This window comes from Brachyhypopomus gauderio, unplaced genomic scaffold, assembly GCF_052324685.1.
Source record: "Brachyhypopomus gauderio isolate BG-103 unplaced genomic scaffold, BGAUD_0.2 sc222, whole genome shotgun sequence".
Classification (NCBI taxonomy): Eukaryota; Metazoa; Chordata; class Actinopteri; order Gymnotiformes; family Hypopomidae; genus Brachyhypopomus; species Brachyhypopomus gauderio.
In genome coordinates, this window is record NW_027507043.1 from 70,939 (window position 1) to 85,376 (window position 14,438).

Genomic DNA, 14,438 nt, shown 5'->3' on the forward strand with positions numbered 1-14,438 from the left:
CTCCAAATTGCTCATTAAAATCCAAACATCCTGCACAATTCATTCTCAGAATGCAATATAATTTTGTAGCTCTAACGAGAAAATGGAAGATTATCGTGTGACTGTGGGCCCGTTGTCAGAGTGGGTCGGTTCAGGCGGCCGGCTGTCCGTGGTGTTCCACGCGCTCGCCGCCGTCCCCAGGAACAGGAAGTGTCTGCGTTCCTCTGATCTTTGCTCGCCGATCTCGAGTTGCGCCATGTCCCTTTCTCTGGATTGTGCCATCTCTGGATCTTCGGGGGGGTGTGTAGGGGTGGGTGTACTCACACGCAGCACTAGTGTCCGCTGTGCTGGAGGAGAAGATGGCTGATGGCTGACTACCTTTTGGCATGGAGGCACCATTAACCAATTTGCCTTCCAGATGTCCATCAGTGAACAGCGGCCCGGTCTGTGCCAGTCGGCGCTGTCCAGACTCCATACATCTGGCCAAATCACCTCCTACGCGCAATCTGCTATTTCTGTTTTGTTTTCTGCTATTTTAAAGACATTGTCTAGCTGCAATTTTCAGGCCTGTCAGACATTGTGTTAAGCGTTGTGAATGTCGTTGATCACCCAGTATTTATTGAACATTTATGCACAAGTACCCTTATGCAAAACAGTTATGCATTACTTTACACGTTACATTTTACATACACGTATGGTTTCTATGTGATACACACAATTCAGGTACATTGTATAGTTCAACAAGAACAAACCATCATAAATAACCAACCGGAAACTTCATAAGAGATGCAGGCGGTGTTGTATGTTTTATTCTGCTGTTCTCTTCTGATGACAGCGTGTAGATGCACTCTAGTGCAGTCCTGCCAGTGCCACACATTTGAGGCACCAATTCCCAAGAATGCCTAACCTGCGCCAGCTGTTAGAGACAAGCTCCCTGTGCCAATGATGCTGGGTGCTGCCCGCCGTCTTGCCTGTTCCAGTGTTTCCATCTGTGGCATTTGTACCGGTCCTCCTCTCCCTGCATCTGGACACTCCATAGAAATCTTTCCAACAGCACCGACCCTGGTGCCGGCTGCCAGCCGGCCCAGATGTTTGAGCTGTAAGCCCCGGGCTAAATCAATGTAGCTCTCCACTCATTATTCCAGCCCTGATGAATTGCAAGTGCCTGGTTTTTCCCCTCCTCCAGCTCCCTCCTCGACAAACCATCCATCAGTGTGAGAGAGTGGTGGAGAAGCGGTGGTGGGCATGTGTGAGGACCGACCTGCAGATGTGTCTTTTAAAGCCTTTGGCAGGCGCTGGGGGAGCCTCTTGAAAGCTGGGGGCTCCGTGCAGCCCAGAAGGAGACATATTGCTGTGAATTCTGATAAAGCAGGAAGGGGGAAGCCTGTTTTGTGCTCTTGAACAAGTATTGTCCTTAAGACAGTGATAAGTGGAATATCTTGATGGAAAATTCCCACAATGCACTTGATGACCATGTGTGCTGTTTGATGATGGTTTTTATAGAATGTTGTGTTTATAGACGGTATGCATTTCTAGTATTACTGTATTCATGTTCATGCAGTTTGAACCCAAATTAAAATGCCCGATTCCAGACATTTGGAATTGATTGATATTCACTCACCACTAACCTGAGGCTCTGTGATATAGTACATTAGTTGGGCAAACATGAGCGCTGTACCAGAGGCCTTGACATAACATTGTTTGTGCTCTGCTTCCCCAGGGACGTCTTCACTGTGGTGTAAACACACTGGCCTGCTTCATCCAGATGGTGATGGTACAGTGTGTACCCTCTCAACCTGCTCCCAATACCACTGAATCCAGCAGCTAGTGATGTCCAGTGCTCTTAGTAATGCCAAAGTCTCTTCTATTATATATGAGTTTTCAGTGAATTTACCAGTACTTTATTTACTCTAATATCTGAGATAAATTGATGTCACAGCACTGACGTCAACCTGTACTCCAAAAAAGGTTTCTCAAATATGGCCTAAACATTGACCATTATAGGAAGAGATTTTCCTTTCAGTATCACAGATAAAAATAAATAGAAAATCTGAGATAAAAGTCAATCAAAGTTTATTTGTATAGCGCTTTTCACAACCAGTGTTGGGAACGTTACTTTAAAAAAGTAATTAGTTATAGTTACTCACTACTTGTTCAAAAAAGTTAGTAACTGAATTACTCTATAATAAAAGTAACTCGTTACCAGGGAAAGTAACTATTTGCGTTACAGTTTAAAAAAAAGTTATATGCCAATGAATTTTTTTTGAAAAAGCAGTTTTTACAGTCAGTTGAAATGAGTAGATCAGAAAGGCGTTTAACGTTTGATATTTATTGCACATCCACAGACCAGTGCAGGATAAAATCCTTTAAAATCCCAAATCTTTGTAAAAAATAAAAGCAAAAGTAAACAGTTACACTATATAAAGTGCATTTACATCTATCAAATTAAAATAAATTCTCTCAACCTGAGACAACTGGTCTGTTCACAATAGAAGTAAACTTAACAATAAAACCTATATTTTTAATTAAATAAATCAAATACCCAGTCTGGTAGACATTCAGGAACTTCAAGTATTTTCTTAAATAATGTTTATATCGCCACCTTGAAAATGCTAATTTTTCTTCGGCTTGCTTCTGACTCGCTATTTCTGTCTCTTCTCCGTTTGTGTCGTGTCACTGGAGTATTTCGCCGCGCGTATAAAAACACTGGCTCTGATTGGCTACCATAACGCTGCCTTAGCCAATCGCTTACTGACTTGTTAAGTTAAACAGGTGTTACACCGAGAACTGTGACCTATCTGTTACTCCTCACTAGCCTGGGCAGCGGTCCGCTCGCATTACTGTTAGTATATCAATATATAGTAACGCACCGCTTTTAATGACCAGTAACGTCAACGGCGTTGTAACGACAGGAAAAGTAACTAATTATATTATCCCGTTACTGACAAAATGACGCAACACTGTTCACAACACGTTGTCACAAAACAAAAGTGATACTATGATAAATATTATATGATATGATATATGATAAATATTGTATGTCTGTCTATGGTTATTTGTGCTTCTTGGCAAACGTCTAATTTGCAAAACACTAGGTAATGACATTGACTCCTCTAGTTTACTGTAGTAGTAGTCTGACTCAATGGTATCTTGAATTCTGACCTATCCGTACTATTACCTAGGATGAATTTTGTGATCAGATGCAAAGGAAAGTCGCTCTGGATAAGAGCGTCTGCTAAATGCCATAAATGTAAAAATAAATGTAAATAAATAGAACTAATACTTTAATGAATATAAATAGAACTGATACAATGATAACTGAACTGATACTTTGATGAAGATAAATAGAACTGATACTGTGATAACAGAACTGATACTACGATGAAGATAAATGGAATTGATACTATGATAACAACTGATACTATGATGAAGATAAATAGAACTGATACTGTGATACAGAACTGATACTATGATGAAGATAAATAGAATTGATACTATGATAGCAGAACTGATACTATGATGAGGATAAATAAAACTGATACTGTAATGACGATAAATAGAACTGATGCTGTGAAGAAGATAAAAAGAACTGCTACTATGATAACAGAACTGATACTATGATGAAGATAAATAGAACTGATACTGTGATAACAGAACTGATACTATAATGAAGATAAATAGAACTGATACTGTGATAACAGAACTGATACTATGATGAAGATAAATAGAACTGATACTATGATGAAGATAAATAGAATTGATACTATGATAACAGAACTGATACTATGATGACGATAAATAGAACTGACACTATGATAACAGAACTGATACTGTGATGAAGATAAATAGAACTGATACTGTGATAACAGAACTGATACTATAATGAAGATAAATAGAACTGATACTGTGATAACAGAACTGATACTATGATGAAGATAAATAGAACTGATACTATGATGAAGATAAATAGAATTGATACTATGATAACAGAACTGATACTATGATGACGATAAATAGAACTGACACTATGATAATAGAACTGATACTGTGATGAAGATAAATATAACTGATACTGTGATAACAGAACTGATACTATAATGAAGATAAATAGAACTGATACTGTGATAACAGAACTGAGACTATGATGAAGATAAATAGAACTGATACTATGATGAAGAAAAATAGAATTGATACTATGATAACAGAACTGATACTATGATGACGATAAATAGAACTGACACTATGATAACAGAACTGATACTATGATGAAGATAAATAGAACTGATACTGTGAAGAAGATAAAAAGAACTGATACTATGATAACAGAACTGATACTATAATGAAGATAAATAGAACTGATACTGTGATAACAGAACTGATACTATGATGAAGATAAATAGAACTGATACTGTAATGAAGATAAATAGAACTGATACTGTGATGAAGATAAATAGAACTGATACTATGATAACAGAACTGATACTATGATGAAGACAAATAGAACTGATACTGTGATAACAGAACTGATACTATAATGAAGATTAATAGAACTGATACTGTGATAACAGAACTGATACTATGATGAAGATAAATAGAACTGATACTATGATAACAGAACTGATACTATGATGAAGATCAATTGATCTGATACTGTGATAACAGAACTGATACTATGATGAAGATAGAACTGATACTGTGATAACAGAACTGATACTATAATGAAGATAAATAGAACTGATACTGTGATAAAAGAACTGATACTATGATGAAGATAAATAGAACTGATACTATGATGAAGATAAATAGAATTGATACTATGATAACAGAACTGATACTATGATGACGATAAATAGAACTGACACTATGATAACAGAACTGATACTGTGATGAAGATAAATAGAACTGATACTGTGATAACAGAACTGATACTATAATGAAGATAAATAGAACTGATACTGTGATAACAGAACTGATACTATGATGAAGATAAATAGAACTGATACTATGATGAAGATAAATAGAATTGATACTATGATAACAGAACTGATACTATGATGACGATAAATAGAACTGACACTATGATAACAGAACTGATACTGTGATGAAGATAAATAGAACTGATACTGTGATAACAGAACTGATACTATAATGAAGATAAATAGAACTGATACTGTGATAACAGAACTGATACTATGATGAAGATAAATAGAACTGATACTATGATGAAGATAAATAGAATTGATACTATGATAACAGAACTGATACTATGATGACGATAAATAGAACTGACACTATGATAACAGAACTGATACTATGATGAAGATAAATAGAACTGATACTGTGAAGAAGATAAAAAGAACTGATACTATGATAACAGAACTGATACTATAATGAAGATAAATAGAACTGATACTGTGATAACAGAACTGATACTATGATAAGAGAACTGATACTATGATGAAGATAAACAGAACTGATACTATGATGAAGATAAATTGAACTGATACTATGATAACAGAACTGATAATATAATGAAGATAAATAGAATTGATATTATGATAACAGAACTGATACTATGATGAAGATAAATAGAACTGATACTATGATGAAGATAAACTGAACTGATACTATGATAACAGAACTGACACTATGATGAAGATAAATATAATTGATACTATGATAACAGAACTGATACTATGATGAAGATAAATAGAACTGATACTGTGAAAACAGAACTGATACTATGATGAAGATAAATAGAATTGATACTATGATAACAGAACTGATACTATGATGAAGATAAATAGAAATGATACTGTGATAACAGAACTGATACTATGATGAAGATAAATAGAACTGATACTGTAATGAAGATAAATAGAACTGATACTATGATAACAGAACTGATACTATGATGAAGACAAATAGAACTGATACTGTGATAACAGAACTGATACTATAATGAAGATTAATAGAACTGATACTGTGATAACAGAACTGATACTGTGATGAAGATAAATAGAACTGATACTATGATAACAGAACTGATACTATGATGAAGACAAATAGAACTGATACTGTGATAACAGAACTGATACTATAATGAAGATTAATAGAACTGATACTGTGATAACAGAACTGATACTATGATGAAGATAAATAGAACTGATACTATGATAACAGAACTGATACTATGATGAAGATCAATTGATCTGATACTGTGATAACAGAACTGATACTATGATGAAGATAAATAGAACTGATACTGTGATAACAGAACTGATACTATGATGAAGATAAATAGAACTGATACTATGATGAAGATAAATAGAACTGATACTGTGATAACAGAACTGATACTATGATGAAGATAAATAGAACTGATACTGTGATAACAGAACTGATATTATGATGAAGATAAATAGAACTGATACTATGATAACAGAACTGATACTATGATGAAGATAAATAGAACTGATACTGTGATAACAGAACTGATACTATGATGAAGATAAATAGAACTGATACTGTGATAACAGAACTGATATTATGATGAAGATAAATAGAACTGATACTATGATAACAGAACTGATACTATGATGAAGATAAATAGAACTGATACTGTGATAACAGAACTGATACTATGATGAAGATAAATAGAACTGATACTGTGATAACAGAACTGATATTATGATGAAGATAAATAGAACTGATACTATGATAACAGAACTGATATTATGATGAAGATAAATAGAACTGATACTGTGATAACAGAACTGATACTATGATGAAGATAAATAGAACTGATACTGTGATAACAGAACTGACACTATGATGAAGATAAATAGAACTGATACTATGATAACAGAACTGATACTATGATGCCGTTTGTTTTTTTTTTCAATAAGTTTTTTATGCATCTGGTGTCAAAAATTCTGAAGAGCATTTGATCTTTTCTTCAATGCCTTTAACTACATTTTATTTAACCTGAAATATTTCACTGATATTTATAATTTCTGATACATGTTTTTCTTGAAAGGACTGAACGTAATTTGGAAATTGGTTGCTCGGGTGTTTTTTATGACTGCATGTATCTGTTTCTTTGTTCATGCCTAAAACAGCTAATACGATGTTTACAGATCGTTCTCCTGAAGTTCCTCTGTCATGAGACAAATTGAATAAGCCAGTTTGAGTAAAACAGGCTACAGTATATCCCCCTTTACAAACCTGTCACATTAGGACGGAGAATGAAATGCAGTGAACTCAATCATACAAATGACTCAGGCAGAGATGGAGCCCAAATATTTAGTTTTCTTTGTTTTAAAGGTGCACTTACCTCATAGCGAAAATCCAGTCTGACCATGATGAATGGAAACATGTTAATTTATGACTAACGTTGAGTGTCTGCTTAGCTGCTATAACATGAGCTGGGAGTCCTATTCCTGTCTTGATCTCAGTTTTAGAAATTTGCATAAATGGTACATTTATGAAGATAATGAAAATGTCTATATGGGGTCTAATCAGTCTTTAGAATTTGACAGAATTACACATAAAATGGTAAGTGAGATCTATTAGGAAAAGTTCTAGGAATGTGCAAACCTGCCTGGTAAGTCAATGCGCAGACCAGCCTGGTGAGTCAATGCGCAGACCTGCCCGGTGTAAAATGTTGCAGACTTGCCCATTGTTCAACGCTGCAAACTGCCAAGACCTACCAAACACCTTAGACTGCAGTGGAAGGTCTCTCACCTCACAGAAGGAGACTAACACAAAACAACTACAGAGTTGTTCAGGGCCAAAATGTGGAGTGATCTTCACTGGCCATGTCTGTCATCAGCCCGCACGTCACTCAAGATCTGCCAGGGAAACCATGAAGACAAGCAGGAACAGGAAATGACATCATGACATGACCAGGCAAATACTGCAGTGGAATTGCAATTGAGTAGAATTGTGGCAACTTAATTGAAGTAGAAGAATATTTTAGTTTGAGCTTTCTCTCTCTCTCTCTTTCTCTCTCTCACTCTCACACACACACACACCCACACACACACACACACACACACACACACACACACACACACACACACTCAGAGATGGACATTCTAGGTTCAGAAAGTAAAACTCCTTCCCATAATTTTACTCAAGCTTCTAATTTGTACAAACCAGGTAAAATTTGTAGAATCAACACAATACAAGAAGCCTGAACAAAATCTTGGTGAGGACTTCTACTTACCCTGGAATGTCCACCTCTGCTATATATAGCTAAAACTAAACCAGAGTTAATGTACACCACATAACCTTTAACATTATTCCAGAGTTAATCTACACCACAAAAGAGCATTCTAAATATTTGTAACAACTATAAGTATTTAAGATCTTGACTATAATTACACAAACTATACTACACTGGTTGAGATTAAGTATAAATTCTGAAGCATATATTTAAGCATATTCCATGACAAGTTGTTAGACAAACATGAATCTCCTAAAGTGATAAAAGATTGGTGGCTCAAGGGTGTCAGTGAGGGTTATGTGTCAGAGCTGTGAGTCTGCGTTGTGAGCAGATCCCTGTCGAACGATGGATTTAAACACAAGACGAGTGGCTGTGTGACTGAAATTAGTGCCCCCCCCCCCCCCCCCCCCCCCCCCCACGGGTGGCTCACAGCCGCAGTGTCTGGCCCGTCTGGGGGGCCTCAGCAGACGTCCCTGCGTGCAGACAGAAGATGGAGATCCTCCCAACATGGACGTCAGGGCTCTCATCCATTTGTGTGCGGTCCAAACACATTCTGGGGTTCCAGATGTGCGGCTCTCGCTGGAAACCAATATCAGTGTCTCCAGACACTGTTGACTCCAGCTGTTCCCGCTTGTGTTACCCAGGAGATGAGCATCCCATGGCGACTGAAGCCATGGTAACATATTGCATGCTTTGATGTTTCTATATTGTTGTGAATTACTTCAAAAACAAATTATTGGAAATATGTGCATATGGATTTTTGAATGCACTGTTGATATTGATTAATGTTTTTCAGATTTCTCAACTCTGACATCATCACGTGTTCATTTTGCTAGCAAAGTGCACACAGCATAAGTCAGACTCCTCTGATTCTGCTGAAACCTGTGCTGAATCTTAGATGAGGTATGATAAGGTACGCTGAAGTCCTCTCTTACCCAGCTATGACCTTGACATATGGCTTGGCTCCCAGACGCAGCGTTTTGGCTGTGAGGCACGGCCATGATGAGATTGGATGGCACCCTGTAGCACCCAGCATGCATCTGGAAACGGCGGATGTGGGAAGGGCGTGTCGTGAATGTAGTGTGCGGCGCCCAGGGGTGTGTGGGGCACCGCTGGCGCCATGACGATCTGTCAGCCCCAGATGTCACAACCAAGCAACAGCTGCAGTAGCCCAGGGCAGCGAGAGATCACATCCCAGATCCAGAGAAGCTGCCAGAGGCTGTCATGTCTCACACGGGACACAGCGGAGAGCACGAACCAGGAGCAAAACTGCCCAGCACAGTCCACAGCCAATCAGCTCCCGCATCTTTTTGCCTTTGCTCCTGTGTAAACTGTGATATTTTGCTGATTAATCTTGCTGAATCAACTGCAAATCCCGCCATGAAGAGATTATTTAATTTGGACAAAATAGATTGCATCACCAGTTGCCAAGGTCTTTTAAATCACTGATGATATCTGATTTATGTTTGTCCTTCATGCTCCCAGACCCAGACGTTAGTGATTGCTAGTAGATGGATAATTAATTAAGTGCCATAATTATCCCTTTGCTCAAGTTCATTGAGGAGGTTTCTTAACGTCTATATAATTTCAGAACTGTTCCTACTGTGAGCTGCACCACTGTATATCTCAAGAAATAATGACTGTTGAAACTATAATTTTAATCCCAGATCATGAAAATTATCCATATTCAATGTTACAGCTAAAGTTTTGTGTGTAATCGATAGAGTTTGATTTTAGTGGTGTTACGTGTCTAGGGTGTATCACACTGGACTAGGGGGAGGAGTCTCAGAAACCTGAGACGTAGATGTCTACAGTGCAGAAGCAAAGACAAGCTGTATAGTTTTCATGAAGTTGGACGAAGCTGTCATAACCTATAAGCCATGATGGGCAAGAGGGGACTGTCCCAGCTGAACCCCAGGAACCTTCTAGAAGAGCGGAGAGAGCTCAGGTGGTCTCCACAGCCCTTTTCATGTGTGTCCAAGGAAACAGGCACCAGGGCCCTAGATACGTGGTCCTGGATGGAGCGATGGGGAGGGTTCTCCGGTGTGGGACAGGGACAGCTGTAGGCTGGACAGCCTCACCAGGGCACACGGAGCAGCTGCAGTCCCAGGCAAAGGTGCAGGACAGATCCGGGTTTCAGATGAGAACATGACTGCCAGTCCAGTTCACCTGGCTGTACTGGAGTGGGTAATGTAGCCCCAGGGTGACGAGAGCATGAAAACCAACAACAGATGCCACACAAACATTCTCTGTTAATAACCTTTGTAGTGCTATTGTGACATGAAAGTGAAAGAAGGTTTTAAGGTTTTGTCATAGATTTATGGAGTTGCATCACGGACTTCAGCACGTGTGTGTGTGTGTGTGTGTGTGTGCAGGCCCGACCCGTGTAAACACGACTCCCCCGGGTTTAAGAAGGCACTTCCACGCCTGTGCGGAGGGCCGGGTGTGGCCTGAATGCGTGGCCAGATGACCGAGAGGCGGAGGCTGTTTGCCTGGCAGACCCAGAGTCCTGTGGGTATGTGGAGTCCGTTCCCCACCTGTGTCTCAGTGCATGGCCCTTTCCTCAGCTACACCACACCTCCCTCGGCCATCTGGAGCTGGAGGCTTATACCTGGGACAGACCTGGAGATCAGCCTCTCAAAAAGCCTCAGGGATCAGATGCCCAGTTGGAATTTCACATTTCAGTAACCCTCAGGTGATACCTGGTGACACTCACCAAGGCAAGATACAGGGTAGCACTGCAACAAAAGAAGACTGCCCCAAACACAGCTAAAACAAAACACTAAGACTACTACAAACACAGCTAAAACAAAACATGAAGGCTGCTCCAAACACAGCTAAAATAACAGAAACAGTAATTTGACAGCACCTGAATAATGTAAACAGGAACAGTAAAAGTAGTGCTGTGGGCACAAAACACAGAAAACAAAGTCAAATTGGTAATTTGATAATCTTATCGGGCGATATAAAAATTATCGCCGTTAATCTATTCTTAAAGTTGGGTTGGGAACTGGGTCAAAATGGGTAAGCAAACTATGATGACTTTCAACTTGATAGTTTAGCTCGGCTGTATTCCTAACCAAATTGCACAGTAGGGGCGAGAACGAGTTTTCAAACCTGTGAATTACAAAATCGTACGTGTTTACATGGATGCAGCCACGAAGTCGCCAGGTTTGCTTCATGGAAAATTCATTTTTAGGAACGTAAAGTGTTAACGGACCGGAGCTCGGAGCGGTCGTTTTCTGCATGGTCCTAGCGCTAGATTCGTCGCTATTTAAATATTTCTTTTTATTAACCGTTAAAACTACAGAGGACCAAAACCGGCATTTGAAAAAGTCCCCCCGAAATTACGTCCATGAGGTTAAATGTACTAAATGTTGGCTTACATTTCAAATATCATGTTTAGCTGAATAAACATGTTATCAACCCCTTTTAATGTACAGTATGTAGGCTTACAAATTCATGTTTAACTGAATAAACCGTTGAACACGAGTAGCCTACATTTTATTGAGCATGTTTTTTTTCTTCAAGTATCAAAGTAGAACAGCTTCCTCAAGCAGTCATTGATGCATTTTGGAAACAGGAGATGAGCCCCTGGTCTAACGCACCCCCTGTATTAAGAAACCCTATCTCAAAAACTGACTTTTAATCATTACTTGGGTAGCATGCATATGAGCCATTTTAATATAGATTAATCTAGATTAATCTAGATTAATTTCAAAATTTCAGTGAGATTAATCTAGATTAAAAAAAAATATATATATATATATGTAGTATATCTACCACTATTACTTCTACAACGACCAGTAGTACTACTATTACTACTATAACTACTACCACCTCTACTACTACTAGTATTATGATTTCTACTACAACTTCTACTACAACTACTATCATTACACAATAATATTAGAGATGTCTAAATTAGACTGTATAGCATGTACAGTTTCTGGTATTTCCATTGAAGTGTGTATGACATTAATGCAAACAAAACTAAGGTTGGCATGTCCATCTAAACATACAAATGTAACCTTACAAAGACACAAATTCAAAGTGTTTAAGAGTTATGGCCTGCTGTCTGGAAGCTGTTTAAGTCATGGCAGTCTCCATTTTCTGTAGTTCCACTTCTGACCACCTCAATGTTTGGCGTAGTTTTCCCAGAACATGGAATGACAACAAATACTGTAAATGATTAGAGCCAAACGTACCCTCTCTGGCCAGTTCATTGGGGACATCTATACACCTGCTTAATCATGAAATGATATAATTAGTGAATCATATAGAAGCAGCACGGCATATACAGTTATTTAGACTCACTCAAAAGTTTCATGTTCACACCGTACATCAGAATGAGGAAAAATGACTTTGAATACGACGGTGCCAATTGGTTTGATTTGAGAGCTCGCACACACTAGTGTGGAATACAAACAAACAAAGCGTCCAGTGAGCAGCAGGTCTGCATGGAAACACCTTGTTGACCGGCGTTAAGAGGAGATGGGCCAGACTGTTCAAGCTGACAGGACGTCTATAGTATCTCCAATCAACAACTGTAGTGAGCATGTCAGAACACACAACAACATTTAGGCAGAAGGACTTCAGAAGGGCATCAGAAGCAGAGGGTCATATCGGTCTCCACTCACTGGGACTACATAGGAACCTCAGAACCTGGTCAGCTGGAGTTTGGAAAAATGTTTTGTGATCTAATGAATCGTGATTTTTAGCTCCATGTAGATGGTGGGTCCACAACTAAACATCAACAGAACAAATCCATGGATGCATTGGACTTAATATCATTAGTAACCACATGCATGTGCTAATGGCCAAATTTTACCCATTTTTACAATAATAACTTATTGTAATAACAAATGTGCCATATCAAATACATGTCATCTTAAACTAGTACCATGACCATTACAATCAGTTTAGCACATTTCCTATCTCACACTCCCTACCTCACACTCTCTACCTCACACTCCCTACCTCACACTCACCACCTCACACTTCCTACCTCATATTTCCTACCTCACACTTCCTATCTCACACTTCCCACCTCACACTTCCCACCCCACACTTCCCACCTCACACTCCCCACCTCACACTTCCTACATCACACTCCCTACCTCACACTTCCCACCTCACACTTCCTACGCCACACTTCCCACCTCACACTCCCTACCTCACACTCCCTATCTTACACTTCCTACCCCACACTTCCCACCTCACACTCCCTACCTCACACTTCCCACCTCACACTCCCTACCTCACATTTCCTACCTCACACTGCCCACCTCACACTTCCTACGCCACACTTCCCACCTCACACTCCCTACCTCACACTCCCTATCTTACACTTCCTACCCCACACTCCCCACCTCACACTTCCTACCTCACACTTCCTATCTCACACTTCCCACCTCACACTCCCTACCTCACACTTCCTACCTCACACTCTCTACCTCACACTCCCTACCTCACACTCACCACCTCACACTTCCTACCTCATATTTCCCACCTCACACTCCCTACCTCACACTCCCTATCTCGCACTTCCCACCTCACACTTCCTACCTCACACTCCCCACCTCACACTCCCTACCTCACACTCCCTATCTCACACTTCCCACCTCACACTCCCTACCTCACACTCCCTACCTCACACTTCCTACCTCACACGAATCCAAAAAGGGAAATTTACTGCATGAGTGCCCAGCTGACAAATCTGCCTTAATTACAAAATGCAGTTATATCAACACAGGCCAGAATCTCCTTGTGGGATCCATGCCACATGCAATTAAAGGCTGTTCTAAGAGCAAATGGATCCGTACTCAGGTGTTATTAGCATGGTACACTCCTAATGAAGAGACAGGGGTGGGATGTACGTACCCATTACAACACTTAAAGCTCAGCAGTGCTGTGGAAAACATTTGAATAATAATAATAATTATAATAATAATAATAATAATAATAATTATTATTATTATTATTATTAATAACATGATAAGTAGAATTTATTAATATTGTTATTATTTCGTTAGTTATTGGTTATTGCTTTAAAAAAATTGTTGCAAAGGACTACGCATTTAATTATCTGCATTAACTGATTAGAAAGCATACCTCGACAACTGATTTTAGATTTTTTTTAAAACTCCATATAGAAAACGATGTACCTTTTCTATAAATTCTATAGCAACAGGAAATGCACAAATTTGGATGGATGATGGCAATAACT

The 14,438-nt window shown here is 39.0% G+C and overlaps 1 protein-coding gene across 2 annotated transcripts in view; it reads left to right on the forward strand.

Annotated features, from left to right (window-relative positions):
• Positions 1 to 9,742: 9,742 nt before the first annotated feature.
• akt3a (v-akt murine thymoma viral oncogene homolog 3a) overlaps positions 9,743 to 14,438 on the forward strand; it is a 93,877-nt gene continuing 89,181 nt past the window's right edge. Inside the window, exon 1 of one of the 2 annotated variants that reach the window (XM_076995598.1) lies at positions 9,743 to 10,724. In XM_076995598.1, the coding sequence (XP_076851713.1) occupies positions 10,664 to 10,724 (61 nt within the window). In that variant the 5' untranslated portion in view covers positions 9,743 to 10,663. The remainder of the gene's footprint in view (positions 10,725 to 14,438) is intronic. The other variant, XM_076995591.1, reaches the window with a different exon arrangement.